Below are 26,923 nucleotides of genomic sequence, written 5' to 3'. Positions count from 1 at the left end.
GTTCACTTTTGTTTATCTTGGTTAGGTTACTGTATTATAAGTAGTTACTAATATAGATAGTGATTTTAACATCATATCAGACTCGCACATTTCTAAGGATGTACGGGGTCGAGCATTCTGGCTTGTCGCATGCCCGCCTGGTGTGGAGGCTGCAACGCAAAGGGTCGCCATGGACCATAGAAGGTTCTAGACTCAGCCAGCTCCATCACGGACGCAACCCTCTCCTCCATCGTGGACATGTTGAAGAAGGAATGACGAGGGAAGACCGCATCCATCAGCGAGGACCCTCTCCCGCCGGGAATTGCCCTGTGCTGATCGGTACCATCGGGGAGGGGTACAGGAGCCGGGAAACTCAACAATTTACAAGCAGTTGCTTCCCCTCCGACATCAGATTGCGAACGCTCCCTGAACACTTAAACACTCCCTCGGTATTCACCTTTTTCTTTGCAGTATTTATTCATTTTCCCAATTCCCGTGAATTTTGCATCCTTGTACTGCACTGAAGCCACGTTGTGGTTGTACAAAAGGTCGGTGAGGTCGCGCTGGGAGTTTGGTGTTCAGTTCTGGTCGCATTGCTGTAGGAAAGATGTCACTGAGCTGGAAAGAGCGCAGGGGGTGATTTACGACGATGTTGCCGGGACTAGAGGGTCTGAGTTACGGAGAGAAGACAAGAAGGATGGAACTTTGTTCCTTGGAGCGCAGGTATGAAGCCAGGATAGGCACAGATAGTGTGAATGTGCACAATCTTTTTCCGCCTGCGTTGGTGAACTGAGGGCCAGTGCGCACAGAATTGAGCCGAGGGTGGGTGGAGGAAACCGAGAGAGGAGAGGCAGAGATGGTGTACGAGGGGCGGAGGAAGGTGGCGAAGCGGAATGAGTTGGGGAGAAGAAGGACAGAGACAAGAGAGGGGCGGAAAGGGGGAATAAATTGAGGGAGAGGGGGGAGCGGGGCCGGGAGGGGAGAAGAGCAGTCCAGATGGGGAGAGGGAGAGTCGTGGGGGACAATGGGGATGCGAGTAGAGGAGGAGATTGGGGTAGGTGTTAGGACAGAGAGGTTGGGAAGGGATGAAAGGATGGGGAAGTGACAGTGGGGTAGATTGAATGGGGAGAGGTGGGATGCAGTCACATGATTGAAGTCGGCCCCACGGGATGTTGACAGAGACCTTGGATCTCTTCATGAATATCCGGGTATAAATGTGCAGACTTCTCGCAGATGAATCTGTATTTACTGCTGCAATCGTAACTCCAGAAGTACGAGTTGCACGTCCTGCATTTGGACTGTCCATACAACTTCTCGTACAGAAGATAAGAGGTCACATTCCTATCAAAGAGAGTGAGACAATTTGAACAGAGACAAAACAACTCGAGCAGACAACCGGAGACCGTCGCAAAATTAATTCCACTGTTCTGTGCTTTCTCCACAACCCCTTGCCAGCCTCTATAGTAATCTCATGATACCGCGCTCTCCCCACAGCCCGGAGTACATTGCCGTACAAATCCAACAGCACCACTATCTTCTACAATCCCGAGTTAGCTCCCAAATTAATCTCACTGAACCACCCTCTCCCAACAACCCTCCATCAGTCAACAAACTAATCCCACTGTCCGACTCACTCCCCACGGCCTCGTGTCACTCCCACACCACCGACCTGTAACAGTGCAAACCTCACCCATCTCTGCATTTTCCGATCCAGTAAGTTCTGCCTGCATGGCCGATAGAGATGGAAACAAAATCCTGAGAAAATAAATCCCTTTGATTAATGTGCATGTAACGCCCTGGGAAAGGTTTCGCTGCTAATGAAAAGGTTTCTCTGTAGCAGCAGTGTGTTTGGGTTCCGACTGAATACAAATGGGCCTAGGGAATGTGTGGCGTCTCTCTCAATGCCTTACCGCGGGAGCATGTGAACGATTGAGACGGAGAGGGAATTATCCAGTGTCTGACCCCAGGAGTATCTAGTGGATGGGACGGTGTATAGCGGGCTTCCCTCTGCGTCTGACCCTGGGAGTGTGTGATTGGAAATTGTTCGGGGATTTCCCATCCGTGTCTGATACCGGGAGTGTGTGATGGGAAGGTGTGGAGAGATCTTCACTCTGTGCCTGATACCGGGAGTGTGCGATGGAACGGTGTGGAGGGAACTTCACTCTGTGTATGACCCCGGAAATTTCTGATTGTAAATATTTCCTCCCTCGGTGTGACACATACCTCCTCTCGTTTTGAATTGATTTCCAGCAGCCTTCCATCAAAGTTTGAACAACCTTCCTTCGCTTCATCGTAAGATGTTTCCAACGTGGATATGAAATAACAGCGGTCTTCAGTTCTCATCCAGTGCTGGGAACACGTTTGCTCTGCACATCAGGAACAAGAAAAAGTGAATCACCTGCCACACCGTCCCATCATACACTCCCGAGGTCAGACACACAGAGTGAATCTCCCTCCATACGATCCCATCACACACTCCCGGGGTCAGACACACAGAGTGAATCTCCCTCCACACCGTCCCATCACACACTCCCGGGGTCAGACACACAGAGTGAATCTCCCTCCGCACCATCCCATCACACACTCCCGGGGTCAGACACAGAGTGAATCCCCCTCCACACCGCCCTATCACACACTCTCGGCGTCAGACACTGAGTGAATCTCACTCTACACGCCCCACCACACACTCCCGAGGCCGACACACTGAGAATCTCCCTCCACACCGCCCTATCACACATGCCCGGGGTCAGACACAGAATGAATCTCACTGCACACCGTCCCATCACACACTCCCGCGGTCAGACACAGAGTGAATCTCCCTCCCACCACCGCCCCATTACACACTCCCGCTGTCAGACATAGAGTTAAACTCTCCAGCTCCACCGTCTACCCATATCTCTCTCCTGTGTGATGAGCAGCCGGAGAAGCGGTGTATGTTGTCTCACCTCTTCTCCTGGTGAGGTATTGACAAATCTGAGCCTGGCTTTCGGTGATGGTCCTGTATTTCATGTCGATGTGATTGAATTGATGACGGAGATTGGTGTGCTCTCGATTCAGAGCAGAGAGGTCCGAGTTCAGGACGGTTATGTTCTTCTCTAGTATGGAGATGCGGGGATACTCTGAGATCCTGGATTCAAGGGTTGAGTTCAACTCATGGACTTTTAGTTGATATTGGACCTGGGTCCTGTTCATCTCCTGATATTGTTCCCAAAGTCTCCGGTAGTTTCGGTCGCCAGTGATCAGAGACTGACGAAGCTGTAACACTGAGAATGTTGTTGTCAGGTGACGCCGCTGTCAGTGTCACGGTGTGAGATGTGTCGGTGTCACGGTGAAGGGAATATCAGTATCACGGTGTAGGCTGTATCGGTGTCACGGTGCGGGCAGCGTAGTTTTCACGTGTGGGCTGGACAGTTTGACGGTGCGTGACGTGACGGTGTCACTGTGAGGGGAGTGGGAGCGTTACTCTGACGTCGTCATGGTGAGGGGCGTGCAGATATCTCCTGGAGAGCTGTGTTGGTGTCAAGGTGTTTGCTGCTTCGGTATCACGGTGTTGGGAGCGCCGATGTCGCAGTGTGAGGGAGTGTGGGTGTCACGGAGAGGTGTGCATCGGAGTTACGGTGAGAGGTGTGTTGGTGTCACAGTGAGAGCGTTTCGATGTCACGTTGATCGTCGTGTCAGTGTCACGAGGTTTTACGACAACTTTTCATTACAATCTCTTTACGGTCCGACTCCACCCGGAGCTCCTTCGACTCACCGTAAATCGAGAGCCCGACCACTATCGCGACGAGGACGAACATAGTAAGGCAAAGTGGACAGATCTTACAGTGCCATCTATTTCCGATGTTCTCGCTCGGCTCCTGTTTATGCGCATCTGTGGAGAATCCATTCAACGTGTGCGTGAATTCAACCATGACCCGCAGGGTAGCTTATTTCCACCCACCATGCCTCATGTCTGACTGATTCCATTGATCTGGTAAGAGTGCAGACGAGCTTTACAAGGATGTTTAGTGGCTGCTTGCAAGAGCCGTACGGTAAGGGAGTGGTTCGCACGACGCGTTACAGTACCAGAGACCCAGGTTCAATTCCCGCAGCTGCCGCAAGGAGATTGCACTTCCTCCCCGTGACCGGCAGGTGCACCAGGTTGCTCCCATAGTCAGTAGACAGACCAGTTGTAAGATAATTGGTCACTGTAAAATGTACAGTGTCTAGGCCGGGATTGGGGAATTGCTGGGCATCGCGGTCTGAAAGCCTGGAAGGGCCTGTCCGCACAGTTTTTCAATAAATAAATAAATCTAAATATTTGTTTTGGGGAAAAAATGAAATTCAAGGTCGAATATGTTTTACATATACAACCGGGATTGTTTTAGTGGGTAGCGGATCAGCTGTAGATCGGTGGAGAATTTGCTGATGGGATTAAATCCGGGTAGGTTCTGGGAAGTCAATTTTGCGAAGGAACTGGACACATTAACGGCGATATACTTAATTGTCGACGGAGAAAGGCATCGAGTGTTAAACGCGCAGGTCAATGGGATGTTGAAAAGTTGAGATTAGACAAGCCTTTGTCAATATCCCTCTCATGGGAGTTTCATTCGCAAGATTGCGATGACCGGAATTCGCGGTTATTTGGGAATTTGCGTTAAGAATTAGCTCGTGCTAATTTAGACATGTGCCGGTTGCCAGTTCGCAGTCCGTGACTGATGGTGTTATGTATTGATAAGCACTGGGATCTCTGCTGTCTGCGGCAAAGACTAGGATGAAAACCTGTGTGTTCAGGACATACAGCGTCCTAGATTCAGTAAAGTGTTTTGTTTTTGTCACATAAAGACCAACATTACAGCATGAGATAATTCGGCGCACAATGTTGTCCCAAATGCATCCCCGCTACTCTTAGATATTATATCTCTGGAAATAAAAGGTAACTGTCTGTCTACTCTGTCTATAATCTTATAACCCATTATCAGATCTCCCCTCAGCTTCCTCTCCTTGTAACACACGTCATCGAAACCTGGCGCACGCTTTTAAACACTCTCCAGAGACTATCCAAGCACTTGACATCCTTCCTATCGTTGGGTGAGCAGAACCTTTTCAATACGCCTGATGCAACCCGACCAGTGATTTTCATAAAGTTGCAACGTAACTCCCTGACTTTTGAACTCATTATCCGGACGAACAATGGCAATCATGATAGACGCCTTCTTCACCCTATCAGAAAGCCTGACCATGAGCAATAGCATTCGACCGCAAGATCCCTCTGCTAATCAACACTGTTTACAGTCTTGGCTTTAATAGTGTGCTATCTCTTAGCATTTGAAATTGTCACCAACTGGAGAGATCCTCATTACATCCAGAGATACAGAAAGTAGTAGAACAAGGTAAGTCAATAACACGATGCAAACTAAAGTGTCAAAGTTTCAGAGAAGGTGCACTGCAGGAAGGCAATAAGGTACAAGGGTGACACGTACCCAGACCAAGATGTGAAGAGAACCTGATATCGTAATAGGTGATCGTCTGATACCAGAGCGACAGAAGCTGTGCTTCAGAGGAGTTACAGCTATTTAAGACCCTGATCAGACTCCATTTGGAGTACTGTGTTCAGCTGTGCTCACCTCACTACAGGAAAGATGTGGATACTATAGAGAGAGTGCAGAGGAGATTTACAAAGATGCTGCCTGGATTGCAGGGCCTACCTTATGAAAATAGGATGACTGAACTGCGTCTTTTCTCCTTACAGCGACAGAGGATGAGAGTGACGGGTAGATAGAGGTGTACAAGATAATGAGGGGTATTGATGGAATGGATAGCCAAAGGCATCCCGCCCCCAACCCCCCCCCCCCCCCCAGGGCTGAAGTGTCTAACACAAGGAGGTAGAGTTCAGTATAGTCTAGATACAGAGGGGGATGTCAGGGGTAAGATTTACTCACAGAGTGGTGTGTGTGTGGAATGCACTGCCAGCGGCAGTGGTGGAAGCGGATACGATAGGGTATTTTAAGAGACCCTTAGAGCTTAGAAATAATAGAGGGCTATGAGCCAGGAAAATTCGAGGTCGTTTCTCGAGGAGGTCTCATGGCCGGCACGACATTGCGCTCTATGGTCAATGAGATTTCCATGTTTCCATGAGGCAGTCACAGATGAGAGCTACAGGGAGGTAGTCGCATCTAGGCTGTCGGAAGCAGGTCGTTGGGTGACAGTCAGAGGGGGGAAAGCGAAAGTGAGCAGACAGTTAGTGCAGAGCACTCCTGTAGCCATTCCCCTGAATAATAAGTTTACTGTCATAGATACTGTTGGGGGGGGGGGGAGACACCGTCCAGGTGTGAGCCACAGTGGCAGGGCTTCCGGCACTGAGTCTGACCCTGTGGTGCAGAAGGGTGGGACGGAGAAGAGTAGAGCTGTCGTCATTGGAGACTCTATAGTCAGGGATATTGCAACTCTGATAAAGAAGAAGAGGGAGTTGTATGAAATGCATAGGAAACAGGGGCTAAATCAGGTGATTGAGGAGTATTAGAAGTGCAAGAAAATACTTAAGAAAGAAATCAGGAGAGCTAAAAGAAGACATGAGGTTGCCTTGGCAGTCAAAGTGAAGGATAATCCAAAGAGCTTTTACAAGTATATTAAGAGCAAAAGGATTGTAAGGGATAAAATTGGTCCTCTTGAAGATCAGAGTGGTCGGCTTTGTGCGGAACCAAAGGAAATGGGGGAGATCTTAAATAGTTTTTTTGCGTCTGTATTTACTAAGGAAGCTGGCATGAAATCTATGGAATTGAGGGAATCAAGTAGTGAGACCATGAAAACTGTACAGATTGAAAAAGAGGAGGTGCTTGCTGTCTTGAGGAAAATTAAAGTGGATAAATCCCCGGGACCTGACAGGGTATTCCCTCGGACCTTGAAGGAGACTAGTGTTGAAATTGCGGGGGCCCTGGCAGAAATATTTAAAATGTCGCTGTCTACGGGTGAAGTGACGGAGGATTGGAGAGTGGCTCATGTTGTTCCGTTGTTTAAAAAAGATCGAAAAGTAATCCGGAAAATTATACACCGGTGAGTTTAACGTCAGTAGTAGGTAAGTTATTGGAGGGAGTACTAAGAGACAGAATCTACAAGCATTTGGATAGACAGGGGCTTATTAGGGAGAGTCAACATGGCTTTGTGCGTGGTAGGTCATGTTTGACCAATCTGTTGGAGATTTTCGAGGAGGTTACCAGGAAAGTGGATGAAGGTAAGGCAGTGGATATTGTCTACATGGATTTCAGTAAGGCCTTTGACAAGGTCCCACATGGGAAGTTAGTTAGGAAAATTCAGTCGCTAGGTATACATGGAGAGGTGGTAAATTGGATTAGACATTGGCTCGATGGAAGAAGCCAGAGAGTGGTGGTAGAGAATTGCTTCTCTGAGTGGAGGCCTGTGACTAGCGGTGTGCCACAGGGATCAGTGCTGGGTCCATTGTTATTTGTCATCTATATCAATGATCTGGATGATAATGTGGTAAATTGGATCAGCAAGTTTGCTGATGATACAAAGATTGGAGGTGTAGTAGACAGTGAGGAAGGTTTTCAGAGCCTGCAGAGGGACTTGGACCGGCTGGAAAAATGGGCTGAAAAATGGCAAATGGAGTTTAATACTGACAAGTGTGAGGTATTGCACGTTGGAAGGACAAACCAACGTAGAACATACAGGGTTAATGGTAAGGCACTGAGGAATGCAGTGGAACAGAGGGATCTGGGAATACAGATACCAAATTCCCTAAAAGTGTCGTCACAGGTAGATAGGGTCGTAAAGAGAGCTTTTGGTACATTGGCCTTCATTAATCGAAGTATTGAGTATAAGAGCTGGAATGTTATGATGAGGTTGTATAAGGCATTGGTGAGGCCGAATCTGGAGTATTGTGTTCAGTTTTGGTCACCAAATTACAGGAAGGATATAAATAAGGTTGAAAGAGTGCAGAGAAGGCTTACAAGGATGTTGCCGGGACTTGAGAAACTCAGTTACAGAGAAAGGTTGAATAGGTTTGGACTTTATTCCCTGGAGTGTAGAAGAATGAGGGGAGATTTGATAGAGGTATATAAAATTATGATGGGTATAGATAGAGTGAATGCAAGCAGGCTTTTTCCACCGAGGCAAGGGGAGAAAAACACCAGAGGACATGGGTTAAGGGTGAGGGGGGGAAAGTTTAAAGGGAACATTAGGGGGGACTTCTTCACACAGGGAGTGGTGGGAGTATGGAATGAGCTGCCAGACGAGGTGGTAAATGCGGGTTCTTTTTTTAACATTTAAGAATAAATTTGACAGATACATGGATGGGAGGTGTATGGAGGGATATGGTCCGTGTGCAGGTCAGTGGGTCTAGGCAGAAAATGGTTCGGCACAGCCAAGAAGGGCCAAAGGGCCTGTTTTTGTGCTGTAGTTTCTATGGTTTCTATGGTTTCATTTCTTTTACTTGACCTACCAACGTGCAACAGTTAGGTTTGTCCGGGTTAAACTCCTTCTGACATTTCTCCAACCCATATCTGTAACTGACTCATATCGCACTGAATTATTTTCCAGTCTTCCCCGCTCTCTGCAACACCACCTCTCGCCGTAACATCTGCAAACCTACTGACCCACCCATCAGCATTATCATCCAGATCATTTGTAAACATCACAGACAGGAGAGGTCCCAGTTACAACCATAGATACGGATCACTTTATTGCATTAGAGCAAGGTAAATCAGTAACAGAACGCAGAGTAAAGTGTCACAGTTACAGAGAGAGTGCAGTGCAGGCAGTCTTCAGGGTGCAAGGGGCCACGACGAGGTGGATCGTGAGGTCAGGAGTCCATCTGATCATCCAGGATCCGGGATGATTCTGATCGCGTCCACGATACCTTGAAGTGGGAGGGAGAACAGACAGAGGTCCTGGTACACACTGGTACCAACGACATGGATAGGAAAAGGGAGGAGATCCTGACAAAGACTACAAGCGGTTAGGAAAGAAGATCACAGGACAAAGGAGCTGAAATAAGACAATCGGCCCATCGAGTCTGCTCCGCCACTCCAACATGAGCCAAATTATTCTCCCATCTCGTTCCAATTTCAGGCATTTCCCCAATATCCCTTGATACCCTGACAAATCAGATACCTATCAATCTCCTCCTGAAACACCCTCCATGTTCGGGCCTCCACAGCTGATTGTGGCAACGGATTCCATAGGTGCAGGACCCTGTGGTTAAAACGTTTCTCCTCATCTCTGTTTTAAATGGGTACCCTCTAAGCCTAAGACTGCGGCCTCTTGTCCTGGACTCACCCACCAAGGGAAACAGCCTTTCCACATCTACTCTGTCCAACCCTTTCAACATTCGAAATGTTTCTATGATAACCCCACTCATTCTTCTGTACGCTAATGACTACAGTACAAGAGCCGACAAAAGTTCCTCCTGTCTTAGCCCTTGCATTCCAGGAATAATCCTGGTGAATCTTTCCTGAACTCTCTCCAACATCAGTACATCCCTTCGAAGATAGGGGGCGCAAGACTGCACACAGTTTTCCAAATGAGGTCACACCAGTGCCCCATAGAGACTCAGCAACACCTCCTTACTCTTACGCATTATTCCTTTTGAAATGAACGCTAATATAGCATTCGCTTTCCTCACAGCCGATCCAAGCTGGTGGGTAACCTTTAGGGTGTATTGCACGAGGATCCCCCAAGTTCCTTTGCACTTTTTGAATTTTCTCCCCATCGAAACAATAATCTGCCCGATTATTTCTTCTTCCAAAATGTACAGCCGTACATTTCTGTGGAAGAAAATATCAAGGCCTTACATTGTAATGGGCATTGAGGGAGCTAATGATTTGTTTTAAAATGTGAATTCGAAGCTTACAATCATTTATCTGTAACTAATGTACTCTGTGTGACTGAACTGTGCCTCGCAACCGAGATATAAAAATAATTGCATCTGTACTTCCTTGTTCTGAGAATTTTTATGTGTCTGCGGTTGAACTAGCTGCCCTAAGAACTAACACTTCAGTAAAATGTATAGCTGCTCAGGCACATATTTTTGCTACTTCGCTATTCGGTAGCATTCTCTGAAAATGCTAGACAAATGTTCAATAAGGAATTATCTGACCATACAATGTCCTGAAGCACGTGACCTTTACTTCTGTAAAACAAAAATTCCACACAAGTGTCTCTTGTCACGTACCGTTGATGTATAAATATCACTGAGTTTTCTTGTCTGAGGGAGCTCCAGGATCCCGATTTTAGGGGCTGTGCTCCTCATGATATCATGTGACAAATAAAGAATTTTCTACGGCCCTCTCACTCTGGGTCCGAGCATCGTTTGTCCGCGACAATTTCCTAACATTGTATCTCATCTGCCATTATTTTTTTTTTTGCCCACTCTCCAAAACTGACCATGTCCCTGTGCAACTTTTCCGCTTGTTCAACACTTCCTGCTCCTCCACATATCATGGTGTCATCCGTAAAATAGACACACCTCCGAATATTATTACCACCACACACATATAACCATATAACCATATATCAGTTACAGCACGGAAAGAGGCCATCTCGGCCCTTCTAGACCATGCCGAACGCTTACTCTCACCTAGTCTCACCAACCTGCACTCAGCTCATAACCCTCCATTCTTTTTCTGTCCATATACCTACCCAATTTTTCTTTAAATGACAATATCGAACCAGCCTCAACCACTGCTACTGGAAGCTCGTTCCACACAGCCACCACTCTCTGTGTAAAAACGTTCCTCCTCCTGTTACCCCTGAACTTTTGCCCCCTAACTCTCAAGTCATGTCTGCTTGTTTGAATCTCCCCTACTCTCCTACACAACCCTTCTATTTGTGACTTTGTATGAACTTTAACATTATTTATTTTCACCCCCGCTCCACTATCTGCTCTGACACTCTGGTTCCCATCCCCTGGCGAATCTAATTTAAACCCTCCCCAATCGCACTATAAAACCTCCCTGCAAGGATATTGGTCCCTTTGTAGTTTAGGTGTAACCCGTCTCTCTTGTACAGATCCCACTTGCCCCAGAAGAGGTCCCAATGATACTGAACTCTGAAACTCTGCCCCCTACACTACTACCTCAGCCACTTGTTAATACGCCAGAGCATCCTATTCTTTCCCCCACTGTCACGTAGCACAGGTAGCAATCCCGAGATTACCGCCCTTGAGGTCCCGCATTTTAAATTCCTACCAAGCTCTCTATACTCACTCTTCAGGACCTCCTCTCTCTTTCTTCCTACGTCATTGGCACCGATGTGTACCATGACATGTGGCAGTTCACCCTCCCACTTCAGAATGCTGTGCACGCGATCAGAGACATCCCTGACCCTGGCACCCGGGAGGCAGCAAACTATCCGGGAGTCTCTGTCACGACCACAGAACCGCCCTTCTGTACCTATAACTATCGCGTCCCCTATCACTACCGCTCTCATCTTCTTCAACCATCCCTTCTGCACTGAAGAACCAGACCCAGTGCCAGAGATCCGGCCGCCGCAGCGTGTCCCAGGTAAGCCATCCCCCGCAACAGTATCCAACTCGGTATACTTGTTGTAGGAATTCCATCCAATTCTGCTCTACCGTCCTTCCATCTAGCTTACTTTTCCATTCGACTTGGGCCAGTTCATCACTCATACCACTGTAATTAACTTTGTTCCACTGAAATATTGTTACACCTTGGCACCAACTTCTCCTTTTCAAATTTGAAACTGAACTTAATCGCCTCAGATTCATTACACAGCACCCAATCCAAAACAGCCGATCCCCTGGTGGGCGTATGGACATGTTGCTCCAAAACGCCATCCCGTGGGCATTCTATAATCTCCCTTTCCTGAGATCGAGTACCTTCCTGACTTTCCCAATCCACTTTCATATTAAAATTCCACATAATTATCTTGACGATTTCCTTCTGTCACGCTTTTTGTATTTCCAGCTCTAACTGGTAGTCCACATCCTGGCTGTTGTTTCGAGGCATGTATATAACTGCTGCTGTTAGTGGCTTTTTATCCTTGCCATTTCTTAACTTCACAAAGAAGTTGAGAAGCAGGACCTCAAAGGTAGGAATCTCGGGAATATTCCCTGTGCCACGTGACAGTGAGTATAGGAATTGAATGAGGTGGAGGATAAATGAGTGGCTGAGAGATTGGAGGAGGGAGGCAGGAATTTAGACTTCTGGATCACTAGGACTTCTTCTGGGGCACGTGTGACCTGTACCAAAATGAGGAGTTGCACTTGAATCCGAGGGGGATCAATATCCTGGCGGAAAGATTTGCTAAGCTACTGGGGAGATTTTAAACTAGAATTGCTAGGGGTTGGGAACCAAACTGAAGAGATGGAGGAAAGGGATTTTGACTCACAAACAGAGCAAATTTGGAGACATTGCGAAAGGGAGGATAGGCAGGTGATAGAGAAGGTACGCGCTCTGACTGATGGCTTGAGATGTGTTTAAATTAATACGAGGAACATTATGAATAAAGCGGCTGAGCTCAGAGCATGGATCGGCACTTGGAGCTACGATGTTGTTGCCATTACATAAACTTGCAGAGTGCAGAGGCAGGAATAGCTTACTTCAAGTGCGAGCTTTAGATGTTTCAGAAAGGATAGAGAGGGAGGCAAAAGAGGTGGGTGTTGATCAGAGATACCGGCAGGGATGTGGAAAAGGAGGAACTCATGGAGAGGTTGTCTACGGAATCTCTGTGGATGGAAGTTAGGAACAGGAAGGAGTCAATAACTCACTGGATATTTTTCATAGAGCACCCAATAGTAACAGGGACATCGGGGAGCAGATAGGGAGACAGATTCTGGAAAGGAGTAATAAAAACAGGGTTGCTGTGGTAGGAGATTTTAATTCCCCAAATAATGATCGGCATCCCCCTAGGGTGAGGGGTTCAGATGGGGTACAGTCTGTTAGGTGTGTTCGAGAGGGTGTCTTGACACAATATGTAGATAGGCCTAGATGAGGAGAGGCTGCACTTGATCTGGTATTGGGAAATGAACCTGGTCAAGTGTCAGTTCTCTCAGTGGGAGAGCATTTTGTAGATAGTGATCACAATTCTATCTCCTTTACCATAGCATTACACAGGGATAGGAAAAGACAAGTTAGGCAACCGTTTAATTGGAGTAAGGGGAAATATGAGGCTATTAGGCAGGAAGTTGGAAGATAAGTTGGAAACAGGTGTTCTCGGGGAACCGTACGGAAGAAATGTGGCAAACGTTCAGGGAATATTTGCGTGGGGTTCTGAGTAGGTCGGTTCCAATGAGACATGGGAAAGATGGTAGGGTACAAGATCCGTGGAATACAAAGGCTGTTTTAAATCTCGTCCAGAAGAAAAGAAGAACTTACGAAAGGTTCAAAAAACTTGGCAATTATTTTTATAAATGACCTCGATGAGGAAGTGGAGGGATGAGTTAGTAAATTTTCTGATGACACAAAGGTTGAGGGTGTTGTGGATAGTGTGGAAGGCTGTCAGAATTTAAAACGGGACATTGATAGAATGTAAAATTGGGCTATAAGTGGCAGATGGAGTTTAACCTAGATAAGTGTGAGGTGGTTTATTCTGGTAGGCCAAATATGATGGCAGAATATAGCATTCATGTAAGACTCTTGGCACTGTGGATGATCAGAGGGATTTTGAGGTCCGAGTCCATAGGACACTCAAAGCTGCTCTGCAAGTTGACACCATGGTTAAAAACGCATGAAGTGTATTGGCCTTCATCAATCGTGGGACTGAGTTTAAGAGCCGAGAGTTAAAGTTGCAGCTATGTTGGGTCTTGGTCAACCGTACTTGGAGTACTGTGCTTCGTTCTGGTCACCTCACTCGAGGAAGTAAGAGGAAGCCACAAAAAACGTGCAGAGAGGATTTACAAGGATGTTGCATGGACTGTGGAACATGCCTTATGAGAAAAGGTTGAGAGAATTGTCCTTTTCTCCTTGGAGCGACGGAGGACGAGAGGTGACCTGATAGAGGTGTACAAGACAATGAGAGGCATTGATAGTGTGGAGAGTCAGAAGCTTTTCCACAGGCTGAAATGGCAGCCAAAACAGGGCATAGTTTTAAAGTGCTTGGAAGCACGTACAGAGGAGGTCTCAGGGGTAAGTTTTTTTTTTTTTCCTTTTTTTTTTTTACGCAGAGAGTGGTGAGTATGTGGAATAGGCTGCCGGTGGCTGTAGTGGATACGGAAACGATCGTTTTGTTTTCTAAGAGACTTACAGATGGCTACTTGAAGCTTGGAAAACTGGTGTATAAAGGCTGTAATTAATCTAGTCAAGAAGAGAAGAAATGCTGACAGAAGGATTAGAGAGCCAGGGAATGTTAGACACCTAAAAGTTATAAGGCTAACTGGAAGCAGCTTAAGAAGGTAATTAGGAGAGCCAGAAGGGAAGACGAGAAGGCCTGGGCGGGCAGGATTAAGGAAAGCCCAAGCATTCTACAGGTATGTGAAGAGCAAGAAGATAAGACTTGAAAGTATAGGACCTATCAAGTGTGACAGTGGGAAAGTGTGTATGGAATCGGAGGAAACAGCAGAGGTACTTAATGAATACGAAGAAATTACTAGGCTTACCTATAGCCCTCTATTTTACTAAACATCATGTACCGATCCAGAAGTCTCTTAAAAGACCCTATCGCATCTGCCTCCACCACTCTATAAGTAAAAACCTTACCCCTGCCATCTCCTCTGTACCTACTATCCAGTACCTTAAGCCTGCGTCCTCTTGTGGCAATCATTTCAGCACTGTGAAAAAAAAAATACTCTGACTATCCATATGATTATTCCCTCTCATAATCTTATACATCTCTATCAGGTCACCTCTCATCCTCCGTCGCTCCAAGGAGAAAAGGCCGAACTCACTCAACCTATTCTCATAAGGCATGCTCCCCAATCCAGGCCACATCTTTGTAAATCTCCTCTGCACCCCTTCTGTGGCTTCCTATCCTTCCTGTAGTGAAGCGACCAGACCTGAGCACAGTACACAAGGTGTGGTCTGACCAGTGCCCTTTATAGCTGCAATATTACCACTCGGCTCCCAAAATTAATTCCACGATTGTTGAAGGCTAATACACCGTACGCCTTATTAACCAGAGAGTCAACCTACACAGGATTTGAGTGTCCGATTGACTCGGACCCCAAGATCCCTCCGATCCTCCACACTGCCAAGAGTCTAAACATTAATGTTATATTCTGCCATGATATTTGACCTACCAAAAGGAACCATCTCACACTTATCAATGTTAAACTCCATCTACCACTTCTCAACCCAGTTTGGCATCGCATCAATGTCCTGTCGTAACTTTTGAATCTCCCTCCACACCGTCCCATCTCTTACTCCAGTGTTCAGACACAGAGTGAAGTTCCGTCCACACCGTTCCATCACACACTCCCGGAGTTAGACACAGCGCGAATCTCCCTCCACACCGTCCCATCGCACACTCACGCGGTCAGATACAGAGCGAATCCCCCTCCGCACCGACCCATCACACACTCCCGGGGTCGGACACAGAGTGAATCTCCCTCCACACCGTCCCAACACACACACCCGGGGTCAGACACAGAGTAAAGCTCACTCCACACCGTCTCAGGACACAATCACGGTGTCAGAAACAGATTGAAGCACGATCGACACAGTCCCCTCAAACACATCAGTGGTCAGACACTCGCTCCACACTCTCCGATCACAGATTCCCGGGCTGAGAAACAGACTGAATTTCCCTCCACACTGTCCTATCGCACACTTCCGGGATCGGGCACAGAGTGAAGCTCCCACCACATTGTCCCGTCCCACACACCTAGGAAAAACACAGAGTGAATATCCCTCCACACTCTACTACCAAACACGCAAGAGATAAACGCAAAGAAAATGTCGCCCAACAACTTCGCATCAATCTTTCCATATGTCAAACACTGTGCAAATCTCCCTTCACACCGTCCCATCACGCAATCCCGGGTCTGTCACAGATTGAATATCCCTCCACACCGTCCCATCACACACAAACAGGGTCAGATACAGAGTGATGCTCCCTCCGCACAATCCCATCACACATTACAAGGGTGAGCCAGAGAGTGAATCTCCCTCCACACTATCCTATCACACATTACCGGGGTGAGCTACAGAGTGGAGCACCCTCCAAACCATCCACCCCACACTCCCGGGGTCAGGCACCGAGTGAAACGCGCTCCACACCGTCACGTCACACCCTCCCGGTGTCAGACACAGAGTGAATCTCCCTCCACACCGTCCCATCACACATTCCCAGCGTGAGACACAGTGTGAATCTCCCTCCACACCGTCCCATCACACACCCGGGATCTGACACAGAGAGAATCTCCCTCCACAGCGTCGCATCAAACACTCCCGGGGTCAGGCACAGAGTGAATCTTCATCCGCAGTGACCCTCCACACATTCCCGGGGTCAGACACAGAGTGAATCTCCCTCCACACTGTCCCATCACACATTACCGGGGTGAGTTACAGAGTGAGCTCCCTCCAAACCATCCATCCCACACTCTCGGGGTCAGACACCGAGCGAAACGCGCTCCACACCGTCACATCACACCCTCCCGGGGTCAAACACAGAGTGAATCTCCCTCCACACCTTCCCATCACACACTCACGGGGTCAGACACAGAGTGAATCTCCCTTCACACCGTCCCATCACACACTCCCGGGGTCGGACACAGAGTGAATCTCCCTCCACACCGTCCCAACACACACTCCCGGGGTCAGACACAGAGAGCAGCTGTGCTGACTGAGCTGGGAGAAATCGAGGCAAAACTACTGGATAAAGTTCGTGGAATAATTTGGAGGTGGCTCTAAAAGTCTCTTGGACAACCGAGTGACTGACGGCGCTGGTGTGGAAACTCGGTGTGGAGTTTTACTGCCGGTTTGGGCTGGGTTTGTTGGCGGCTGCTAGCTGCGTAGCTCCCAGCTGCGGCCGCTGGCAACTCGCCAGGAAGCCGGTTCGCTCCAAAACCGGAGGCAAACGCCGTCGTTCCCCCCCCCCCCCCACATTGACATCGGGGCAACGTTCCTCCTCCATTGTTTTCCTGATTTTCGTCCGGTGTTGGTGCCGGAGCATCTGGAAGGACGTTTCGGCCTCTCCCGGCCTGGGTCTCTGCAAGTCCGACGGAGCCTTTCCTGGCGTCGACCCAGTGAGGAACTGTCGACTGCAAACTTTCCCGGCCAGTTATTCGACTCGTTCCAGGACTTCTAACCGGCACCGATGTAGGATTCTCGGACTGGAAAGAGCGCCAGCATGCCGGACCGGTCTCCAGGGAGTCGCGGGCCTTCGGGGAGTTACGCAAGGGCGGCTGCCTCCCCGGCCTCGGACAACGCCCTTTTTCGGTCGGTGAAGGTGGAACGTGGGGTGCAATGTATTTTGCGCCCTGGAATGGCACTAGAAAAGTGTACGGAGGCAATGGAGGACCTTGTTGGGAAAGGTGGTATTCTGGCCACCGAGAAGGAGTTCGGAAAGGCGGTGTTTTATCTGGCGAATGAAGAGCTAGTGCACCGGGCCCTAAGCAGGGGAGTCACGGTAGACAACATCTTTTTACCCATGGAGCTGGTGACGGCCCCCACGCAACGTATCGTGCTTGGACATGTTAAGCCTTTCATTCCAAATGAGGACTTGCTACCCCCACTGGCCCGTTTAGGGCAAGTAAGGTCGGAGATCACTGCCATCCGACACAAATTTAAGAGACGCACCCTCCGCACCGTAAACTCTTTCCGGCGTCAGGTATTCATGCAGCTGGAAAGGGAGGACGATGTTGAGGGCCGGTTTACTGTCCGGCACGAGGGAGTGGATTATCAGGTGTACTGGAGCTCCGAGCGCCCGCGGTGCCATGCGTGCAGGGGGGTGGGGCACTTTCGGAGGGACTGTCCTGCCGCCCGGAACCCGACAGAGCCCATTTCGGGCACCAGTGCCCCAGCTACCTCTGCCCCTGATCCTACTCCTGCGCGTGCGTCTGCGCCTGCATCTGACCCTGCCCCCGCCCGTGATCCTGCCCCAGCCCCTCACCCTGCCCCTGCCCCTACCCCTACTCCTACGGTTGGGTCGGTCCCTGCTCCTCTCCCTGTGGTTCAGGTGGGGGACGGGGTGGAGTCTGTGCGGAGTAAGAAGGCAAAGGGGAAATCCAAACACAGTAAGAAGCGGGCCTTTGAGGCTGCAGAACTCACGCCCATTTCGCCTGAAGTGGAGCGTGGGGCTCGGGGAGGTGCGCAAGCAGACGGGGCGATGGAAACAGAGAGCGCCGCCCCATCGGTGAAGCCTGCACCTGTGTGCTCCTCCGGTGTGAAGAGGAGAAGGGAACGTTCCCGCAAGAGGGCAGGGGATGTAGATGCGGAGGAGTCCCAGGAAGGGGTGGGAATCCGGGTAGGGGTTGGTTCTAAACCTGAGTCCCCAGATGTAGCCACCAGTCCTGGGGAAGATGGTGTGGTTGTGCAAAAAGCTTGTGATAGCCCTGTTTGCACAAATGAGGCAGCCCTGGAGGCCTCCACCCAGGACCTACAAGTCAGCGCCTCTCTGGAGACCAGTGTACCGAATAATGTAAGAGGAGACGAGACAAAGCTCTCTCATTCTCAGCACCAGGCTGCTTGTGAATCCCTTGGACCAAAGGTTCCGGGTTCCCCTCTATGCCTGCCCCCTGGGGAGGGCGTTTTTCTGTGCACGTCGACCCCAGCAATTAATGACTTGCAGGGAGTCCCTGGGGATTGTCCCTCCACTGTCGCAAATGTGGATGAGGCTGATGCGACGGTGGAGCGGGCAGGTAAGAGCGAGGTGCCCGCTGCGCGGTATGGGTCACAAGCGCAGCCATCTTTTGGAACATGCGGGGAGGCCGATGGGGATTCTGTCTGCAGTGACGGGTTGGAGGGGGACTCTTTCGATAGTGAAATAATGGACATCCTCACCCCTCCTGAGAAGTCCCCATTGATACCTGTAGAGGAAATTAAGCATTTTATTCTCACCTCTGAGGGTGCCAAGCACCGGCCTCAACTAGCCTCGCTACGCTGGCCCAGCATGCCGAGGCTGGTGAGGTCCCTGCGAGTCATCCTCGGACGAAAGGGAAAGGGAAAGAGGAATGCGGTGGCGGGGAACGACAGACGGCAACTAAAATCTTTCCTAGATGACCAAGTAAGGGACATTAGAGGGAGAAGCAGCCTCGCTCCTACGGGGGATGGTGGGTCACAGGGTGTCGCTGGTACCGCTCGAGCCCGGAAGGCAAAAAGTAACCTTGCTTTCTTTCCGGACAGTGTGGTGGAGGGCGCCTCCGCTCTCACCGAAATGGGCACAGCTGCTGAGACCTGGTGTGCTCCCGCCATGAAGCTTACCATAGCTAGTCTCAATGTAAACGGCAGCAGGGGTCCTCTTCGCAGGCATAGCAATCTCTCAGCCCTCAGGGATGCGCGGTATACGGTGAGTTTCCTGCAGGAAACCCATACCATCCCTGGGGACGAGTCTGCTTGGCTCCTGGAGTGGCGGGGCGGGGTCTACATGAGCCACCTCAGCTCCATTTCTAGCGGGGTGGCGATCCTGTTGGCCCCGACCTTCCAGCCAGTAATTGAAAGAGTCCAGGACGTTGTGCCCGGCCGTCTGCTCCACCTGGTTGTGCGCCTGGATGGCGTACCATTGCATTTTATCAATGTGTATGCTCCCAGGCGCGGTGTGATGCAGACGCGCCTATTCTGCCAGCTGTCCACCCTGCTGAGCTCCATCGATCCTGAGGATTGCGTCATCCTCGGGGGAGATTTCAATTGTACCCTCGAGGCGGAGGACCGTTCGGGCCTCCAACGCGACCCAGCATCGGCAAAAAAGTTAAAGGAGCTAGTCGGCTCCTTTCACTTGGTGGACAGCTGGCGGAATCTTCACCCCAACTCTAGCGCCTTCTCGAGAAGGTCCAGAGAAGGAGGTTCCAGGATAGACCGCATTTACATCTCTCGGGCCTACGTCTCCCGCGTGTCGGCGTCCTCCATGCGGCCGGTGTCGTGCTCGGATCATCACCTTGTGTGGATGGAATTTATTCCACTACACCCTCGGGTGGGATCCGGGTATTGGCATTTTAACAACCGGCTGCTGGAGGACAGCCGATTCCGGGATTCGTTCCGAGCTTTCTGGGTCTCCTGGAAGGAGAGGCGGAGAGAGTTCTGCTCCCTACGGCTATGGTGGGATGTTGCAGGATTTGGACCGTGGCTCACCCTTCTTCTACTCGTTGGAAAGGTGGCGGGGAGTTCAAAAGCAGCTAGTGGAGCTGCTGGCTGCCGATGGCTCCTCCATCACGGACCCTGATGGAATTAACAACGAGGTCCGTTCATTCTATCGGTCCTTATTCTCGCCTGATCCGTCAAATGCGGAGGCGTGTAATGAGGTCTGGGAGGATTTGCCGAAGGGCAGCCCAGAGGACGCAGTGCGTCTGGATGCCCCCCTGACTCGGGAGGAGCTGTCCACTGCCCTTCGGCAACTCCGTAGGGGCAAGTCCCCTGGTTTGGATGGACTGCCGGGGTCCCAGTCTCCTGGAGTAGGTGGATCAGGTCCCGTACTAGGGATGGTATGGGTTTCCTGCAGGAAACTCACCGTATACCGCCCATCCCTGAGGGCTGAGAGATTGCTATGCCTGCGAAGAGGACCCCTGCTGCCGTTTACATTGAGACTAGCTATGGTAAGCTTCATGGCGGGAGCACACTAGGTCTCAGCAGCTGTGCCCATTTCGGTGAGAGCGGAGGCGCCCTCCACCACACTGTCCGGAAAGGATTTTTGGGATGTCCTGGGGGATGATTACAGCCTTGTCCTAGGGGAGAGCCTAGCCACCGGAGAAATGCCCCTCTCATGGCGGAGAGCTGTTGTGGTCCTACTGCCCAAGAAGGGAGACCTCCGCCTGCTAAAGAACTGGCGGCCGGTCTCCCTCTTGTGCGTGGACTACAAGATCTTCGCCCGGGCAATGGCCAACCGCCTGGGTTCGGTAATTGGACAGGTGGTCCATCCTGACCAATCTTACACAGTCCAGGGCCGCTCCATCCAGGACAATGTCCACCTAGTACGGGACCTGATCCACCTACTCCAGGAGACTGGGACCCCGGCAGCGTTTCTTTCTCTTGACCAGGAGAAGGCTTTTGACCGGGTGGACCACAGTTTCCTGGTGGGCACCCTGCAGGCTTTTGGGCTCGGACCACACTTTGTGGCCCGAGTTCGGCTCCTTTACTCTGCCGCAGAGTGCCTAGTTAAGATTAATGGATCATTGACAGGACCTATCCACTTCCGAAGAGGAGTGCGTCAAGGGTGCCCCATGTCCGGTCAACTGTATGCGATCTGTGTCGAGCCATTCCTCAGCCTTCTTCGGCGAAGGCTGACAGGTCTGGTTCTGCGCGAACCGGACATGGGGGTCGTCCTCTCGGCCTACGCCGATGACGTACTCCTCATGATGACAGACCTCTGTGACCTGCGGAGGATGCGCGAGTGCCAAGATGTTTTCTCGGCGGCTTCCTCCGCCAGGATCAACTGGGCGAAATGTTCCGGACTCTTAGTAGACCAGTGGCAGGTGGACTCCCTGCCGGAGGAGATGAGAGCTTTTGAGTGGAGCACCAGACGTCTTCTCTATCTGGGAGTCTACCTGAGTCCTTCTGGGGAGACCTGGCTGGCGAACTGGCAGGACCTGGAGACAAAGGTCATGGCCCGGCTAGGGCGCTGGTAAGGCCTTCTCAGGGTGCTTTCCTATCGAGGCAGGGTGGTGGTCATAAACCAGCTGGTGGCCTCCATGTTGTGGTACCGGATGGTCACCTTGGCCCCCCCTGCCCCTTTTGTCGCAAGAATGCAGAGGAAGCTAGTGGACTTCTTCTGGGGAAACAGGAAGCACTGGGTCTCTGCAGCGGTTCTGAGTCTCCCAGAAGGAGAGGGCGGACAGTCGCTGGTGTGTGTACGCACACGACTGGCGGCTCTCCGCCTCAGGACGCTGCAGAGATTCCTGTACGCCGAGCACCCTCCCAGGTGGCACGTGTTGGCGACTTTCTTCCTCCGGAGGGGCTGCTGTCTTGCCGAAGATATGCAGCTACCACCGGCGGGCGTCAGCCGTGCTGCTTTGCAGAGGCTGCCCGGCTTCTATCAGGACCTACTGAGAGTCTGGAACATGGTTGCCTCAGGCCGGGAATCCCCTCCTCTGGCAGAGGGCGGGGTCCTGGCCGACCCTTGCCCTGTCTCAACGGATGTCAGTGCGGCTCAGGTGTGTGGAACGACTCGGGCTGAGCTGCTCGTCGGGCCCAGGCCCCGCAGCCTTGCCCGAGAGACGAATCCACACAACTTGAGCCGTCTTTCATCAACACCCACAATCCCATTCAGGGATGCAGGCAGGAGGTACCTTTATGGGCTGCTGCTCCACACCCTCCACTTCCTAGCATTTGTCCACCGTCCCGACACGCCATGGCGGTCGGTCTTTCCACCTGGAGGTGAGGGGGGTCCCCAGTGGAAGTCCCTCTACAAGGGAGTCCTTCCCATGCACCTTGGGGATCTCGGCTGGAGGGTGCTGCATAAAGCGGTGCCCTGCAATAAGTTCTTTAGTTTGTACACGGATCTCCCAGCCGCGTGTCACTTCTGCGGGCTGGAGGAGACCGTGTACCATATGTACGTGGAGTGTGTGAGGCTGCAGCCCCTTTTCGCGTATTTGCGTGGGCTGCTTCTCGCCTTCTGGTTGCATTTCAGTCCCACCCTATTCATATATGGTCATCCAGTAAGGAGGGGGGCACAGAGGGATGAGGATGTCCTTGTCAACTTGCTCCTGGGGCTGGCGAAAATTGCCATCCGTGGCTCCTGGAAAAGGGTGGCAGGAGGTTCTCCCCGGGCGGACTGCCTGGCTATGTTTAGGGGGTATGTTCGAGCCCGGGTGAACATTGAAAAGGAATACGCGCAGTCCACGGCGACCGTCGAGATGTTCCGGGACAGTTGGGCTCCGCGGGGTGTAAATGCCATCATTGATGAGGATGGCAATATACTGGTTTAACATGTATTGTCTGTTTGTAGTGTAGTAAATGTGTTATTCACTGGGTTTGTAAATATTGTATAGCACCGACATTTGTAATAAAGAATTTTGTTTAAATATTAATAAAAAAAAAAAAAAAAATCAGACACAGAGTAAAGCTCACTCCACACCGTCCAATCACAAATTCCCAGCGTGAGACACGGTGTGAATCTCCCTCCACACCGTCCCATAACACACCCGGGATCAGACACAGAGAGAATCTCCCTCCACAGCGTCGCATCAAACACTCCCGGGGTCAGGCACAGAGTGAATCTTCATCCGCAGTGACCCTCCACACATTCCCGGGGTCAGACACAGAGTGAATCTCCCTCCACACTGTCCCATCACACATTACCGGGGTGAGTTACAGAGTGGAGCTCCCTCCAAACCATCCATCCCACACTCTCGGGGTCAGACACCGAGTGAAACGCGCTCAACACCATCACATCACACCCTCCCGGGTTCAAACACAGAGTGAATCTCCCTCCACACCGTCCCATCACACACTCACGGGGTCAGACACAGAGTGAATCTCCCTCCACACCGTCCAATCACACACCACCGGGGTCAGACGCAGAGTGAATCTCCCTCTACACCGTCCCATCGCACACTCCCGTGGTCAGACACAGAGTAAATTTCCATCCACACTGTCTCATGACACAATCTCGGTGTCAGAAACAGATTTAAGCACCCTCCATACAGTCACCTCAAATACATCAGTGGTCAGGCACTCTCTCCACACCCTCCGATCACAGATTCCTGGAGTCAGAAACAGACAGAATTTCTCTCCACACTGTCCTATCCCACACTTCCGGGATCGAACACAGAGTGAAGCTCCCACCACATTGTCCCATCCCACATACCTAGGAAAAACACAGAGTAAATCTCCCTCCACACCCTACCACCAGAAACGTAAGTGGTCAGACGCAAAGTGAATGTCGCCCAACAACCTCGCATCAACCTTTCCCTATGTCAAACACTGTGCAAATCTCCCTTCACACCGTCCCATCACGCACTCACGGGGTCAGTCACCGCGGGAAACTCGCGCGCACCGTCCAATCACACACTCCCGGGATCAGACACAGAGAGTATCTCCCTCCACACCGTCCGATCAAACACTCCCGGGGTCAGACACAGAGTGAGTCTCCCTCCACACTGACTCTCCACACACTTCCGGGTTAAGACACAGAATGAAGCTCCCTCTGCACCGTCCTATCATGCACATCCGGTGTCAGACACAGAGAGAATCTCCCTCCGCACCGTCCCATCACACACGCCCTGGGTCAGACACAGAGTGAAGCTACCTGCGCACCGTCTCATCACACATTCCCAGGGTGAGACACAGTGTGAATCTCCCTCCACACTGTCCCATCACACACTCCCGGGGTCAGTCACCTTGTGAAACTCGCTGCACACCGTCCCATCACATACTCGGGATCAGACACAGAGGGAATCTCCCGCCACAGCGTCGCATCAAACACTCGCGGGGTCAGGCACAGAGTGTATCTTCATCCGCAGTGACCCTCCACACACTTCCGGGTTAAATACAGAATGAACCTCCCTCTGCACCGTCCTATCATACACATACGAGGTCAGACACAGAGTGAAGCTACCTCCGCACCGTCCCATCACACATTCCCGGGGTCAGACACAGAGTGAATTTCCCTCCACAGCTGTCCCATCACACATTACCGGGGTGAGTTACAGAGTGGAGCTCCCTCCAAACCATCTATCCCACACTCTCGGGGTCAGACACCGAGTGAAACGCGCTACACACCGTCACATCACACCCTCCTGGGGTCAGACGCAGAGTGAATCTCCCTCCACACTGTCCCATCACACACTCCCGGTGTCAAAGACAGAGTAAAGCTCACTCGACACCGTCCCATCACACACTTCAGGGGTCAAACACAGTGTGAATCTCCCTCTACACCGTCCAATTACACACCACCGGGGTCAGACACAGAGTGAATCTCCCTCTACACCGCCCCATCGCATACTCCCGGGGTCAGACACGGAGTAAATTTCCATCCACACTGTCTCAGGACACAATTTCGGTGTCAGAAACAGATTGAAGCACCCTCCATACAGTCACCTCAAATACATCAGTGGTTAGACACTCTCTCCACACCCTCCGATCACATATTCCTGGGGTTTGAAACAGACAGAATTTCCCTCCACACTGCCCTATCCCACACTTCCGGGTTCGAACACAGAGTGAAGCTCCCACCACATTGTCCCATCCCACATACCTAGGAAAAACACAGAGTAAATCTCCCTCCACACCCTACCACCAAAAGCGCAAGTGGTCAGTCGCAAAGTGAATGTCGCCCAACAACCTCGCATCAACCTTTCCCTATGTCAAACACTGTGCAAATCTCCCTTCACACCGTCCCATCACGCACTCACGGGGTCAGACACAGAGAGCATCTCCCTCCACACCGTCCGATCAAACACTCCCGGGACAGACACAGAGTGAGTCGCCCTCCACACTGTCCCATCACACATTACCGGGGTGAGCTACAAACCATCTTGAGCATAGTGAGACATGCTCTCGCATCTCCCCTCCGATGGGAAGGAGCGGGCGCAGAAGAGAGAATGTCCGGGATTGGCGGGGTGTTTCTCTGTTGCTGCTGGCTACAACACGGAGCTGGCAGGAAGTGCAGACAGAGTTCATGGAGGGGAGGCTGGTTTCTGAGCTGTGCTCAGCTCTTTGCACAGCGATCCGCAGTTTTTATTTTTTTTTTGTGTGTGTGGTCAGAGGCGGAGCAGTTCCTATATTTATATTGAGGAACCAGAGCGATTCATGAGAGCAGGGTAGTGGACGTGCTGAATCGGGAACTCAAGAAAGCATTTAATGTTAGCACTTAGTAGTCTACTCTGTCGAATTGTGTGGAATACAGGGAGATTTGACTGACTACTTTGTCTGATTGGTAGATATATTTTACGCTGACGTTAACAAGTCCATTATCAATATCCCAGATGGTAGATCGGTCTGGAAGAGGGAAGAGAGGGAGCTAGGGAGAGAAGGTGTAGAGCGGTGAGACTTCGAGGGAGAGGGGAAGGTAGGCAGACAAGAAGACAGAATGGGGAGGGAGTTGCTAGACGGTGTGTCACACAGGGAGAGTTGACGGGCTGATTTGACTTGGGAGGACTGATCGGGCACTGGTAGTAGATGTCCTGTACAAAGGCTTGAACAAGGTTATTAACAAGGGCTCAGAATGAAGACTGCTCTGGAGGATGATGTCGAACCAAAAGAGATCTGTCTGACTAATTTACTTGTGAAAGACGGATCAGGTCTCGATGCTAGACATATTTTAACCGCTCTGGTAGATGGTGTGCGACGCTGGGGCGGATGGCAGACCTGATGTACAATTGCCACGGCGGTAGGAGCAAAGAATTAGCGTTGAATTTCGATTCTCAAATTCGGGCCCGTCGCTTTTACGTGTTCACCGAGGGGTTATGGTGGGGTCCGTGCTATTTGTCAACTATATCGAACATTTCTAGCTGATTATAAATTATGCTGTTGATAAACTATACTAACGTTGGTGGCGTGGTAAACAGTGAATAGTTTTCTCTTGCAGCGGGATGTCGATGAGCTGGGGAAGTGGGCCGAGCAGCTGCAAATGCAATTTATTTCGGATAAATCCGAGCTGTCGCGTTTCAAGAAGTCAAACAACAGGGTAGGACTTCGGCAGTTAACGGGATGGACCCTGGGAACAGAGAAGAGAGGTACCCGGTTCCCTGAAAGTGAAGTCACGGGTAGACAGGGCGGTGAAGAAGGCGTCTGACGGGCCGGCCTTGATCGGTCAGGGCACGGACTACAGGAGTCGGGAGGTCACGTTGCAGTTGTACATGTCGCCAGTGAGGCTGCATGTAGAGTGTAGTGATCCGTCCCGGTCGCCGGACTCCAGGAAAGATGCCACTGAGCTGGCATGGTTGCAGAGAAGTATTTACGAG

At 50.7% G+C, this 26,923-nt stretch overlaps 1 protein-coding gene across 5 annotated transcripts in view; it reads right to left on the bottom strand.

Moving 5' to 3' along the window:
- Positions 1–77: 77 nt before the first annotated feature.
- The window catches only part of LOC140207273 (uncharacterized), a 61,772-nt gene continuing 34,926 nt past the window's right edge, over positions 78–26,923 (bottom strand). For all 5 annotated transcript variants that reach the window (XM_072275743.1, XM_072275741.1, XM_072275742.1 and 2 more), the window contains 5 exons: positions 3,734–3,850; positions 2,925–3,242; positions 2,203–2,345; positions 1,670–1,734; positions 78–1,320 (listed from right to left, as the gene is read on the bottom strand). In XM_072275743.1, the coding sequence (XP_072131844.1) occupies positions 1,122–1,320; positions 1,670–1,734; positions 2,203–2,345; positions 2,925–3,242; positions 3,734–3,850 (842 nt within the window). In that variant the 3' untranslated portion in view covers positions 78–1,121. The remainder of the gene's footprint in view (positions 1,321–1,669; positions 1,735–2,202; positions 2,346–2,924; positions 3,243–3,733; positions 3,851–26,923) is intronic.

The sequence above is a fragment of the Mobula birostris genome, chromosome 13, assembly GCF_030028105.1.
Source record: "Mobula birostris isolate sMobBir1 chromosome 13, sMobBir1.hap1, whole genome shotgun sequence".
In the NCBI taxonomy this organism is placed as follows: domain Eukaryota; kingdom Metazoa; phylum Chordata; class Chondrichthyes; order Myliobatiformes; family Myliobatidae; genus Mobula; species Mobula birostris.
The sequence above is the reverse complement of the archived record's forward strand: the minus strand, read 5'-3'. Positions and strand labels throughout refer to the sequence as shown.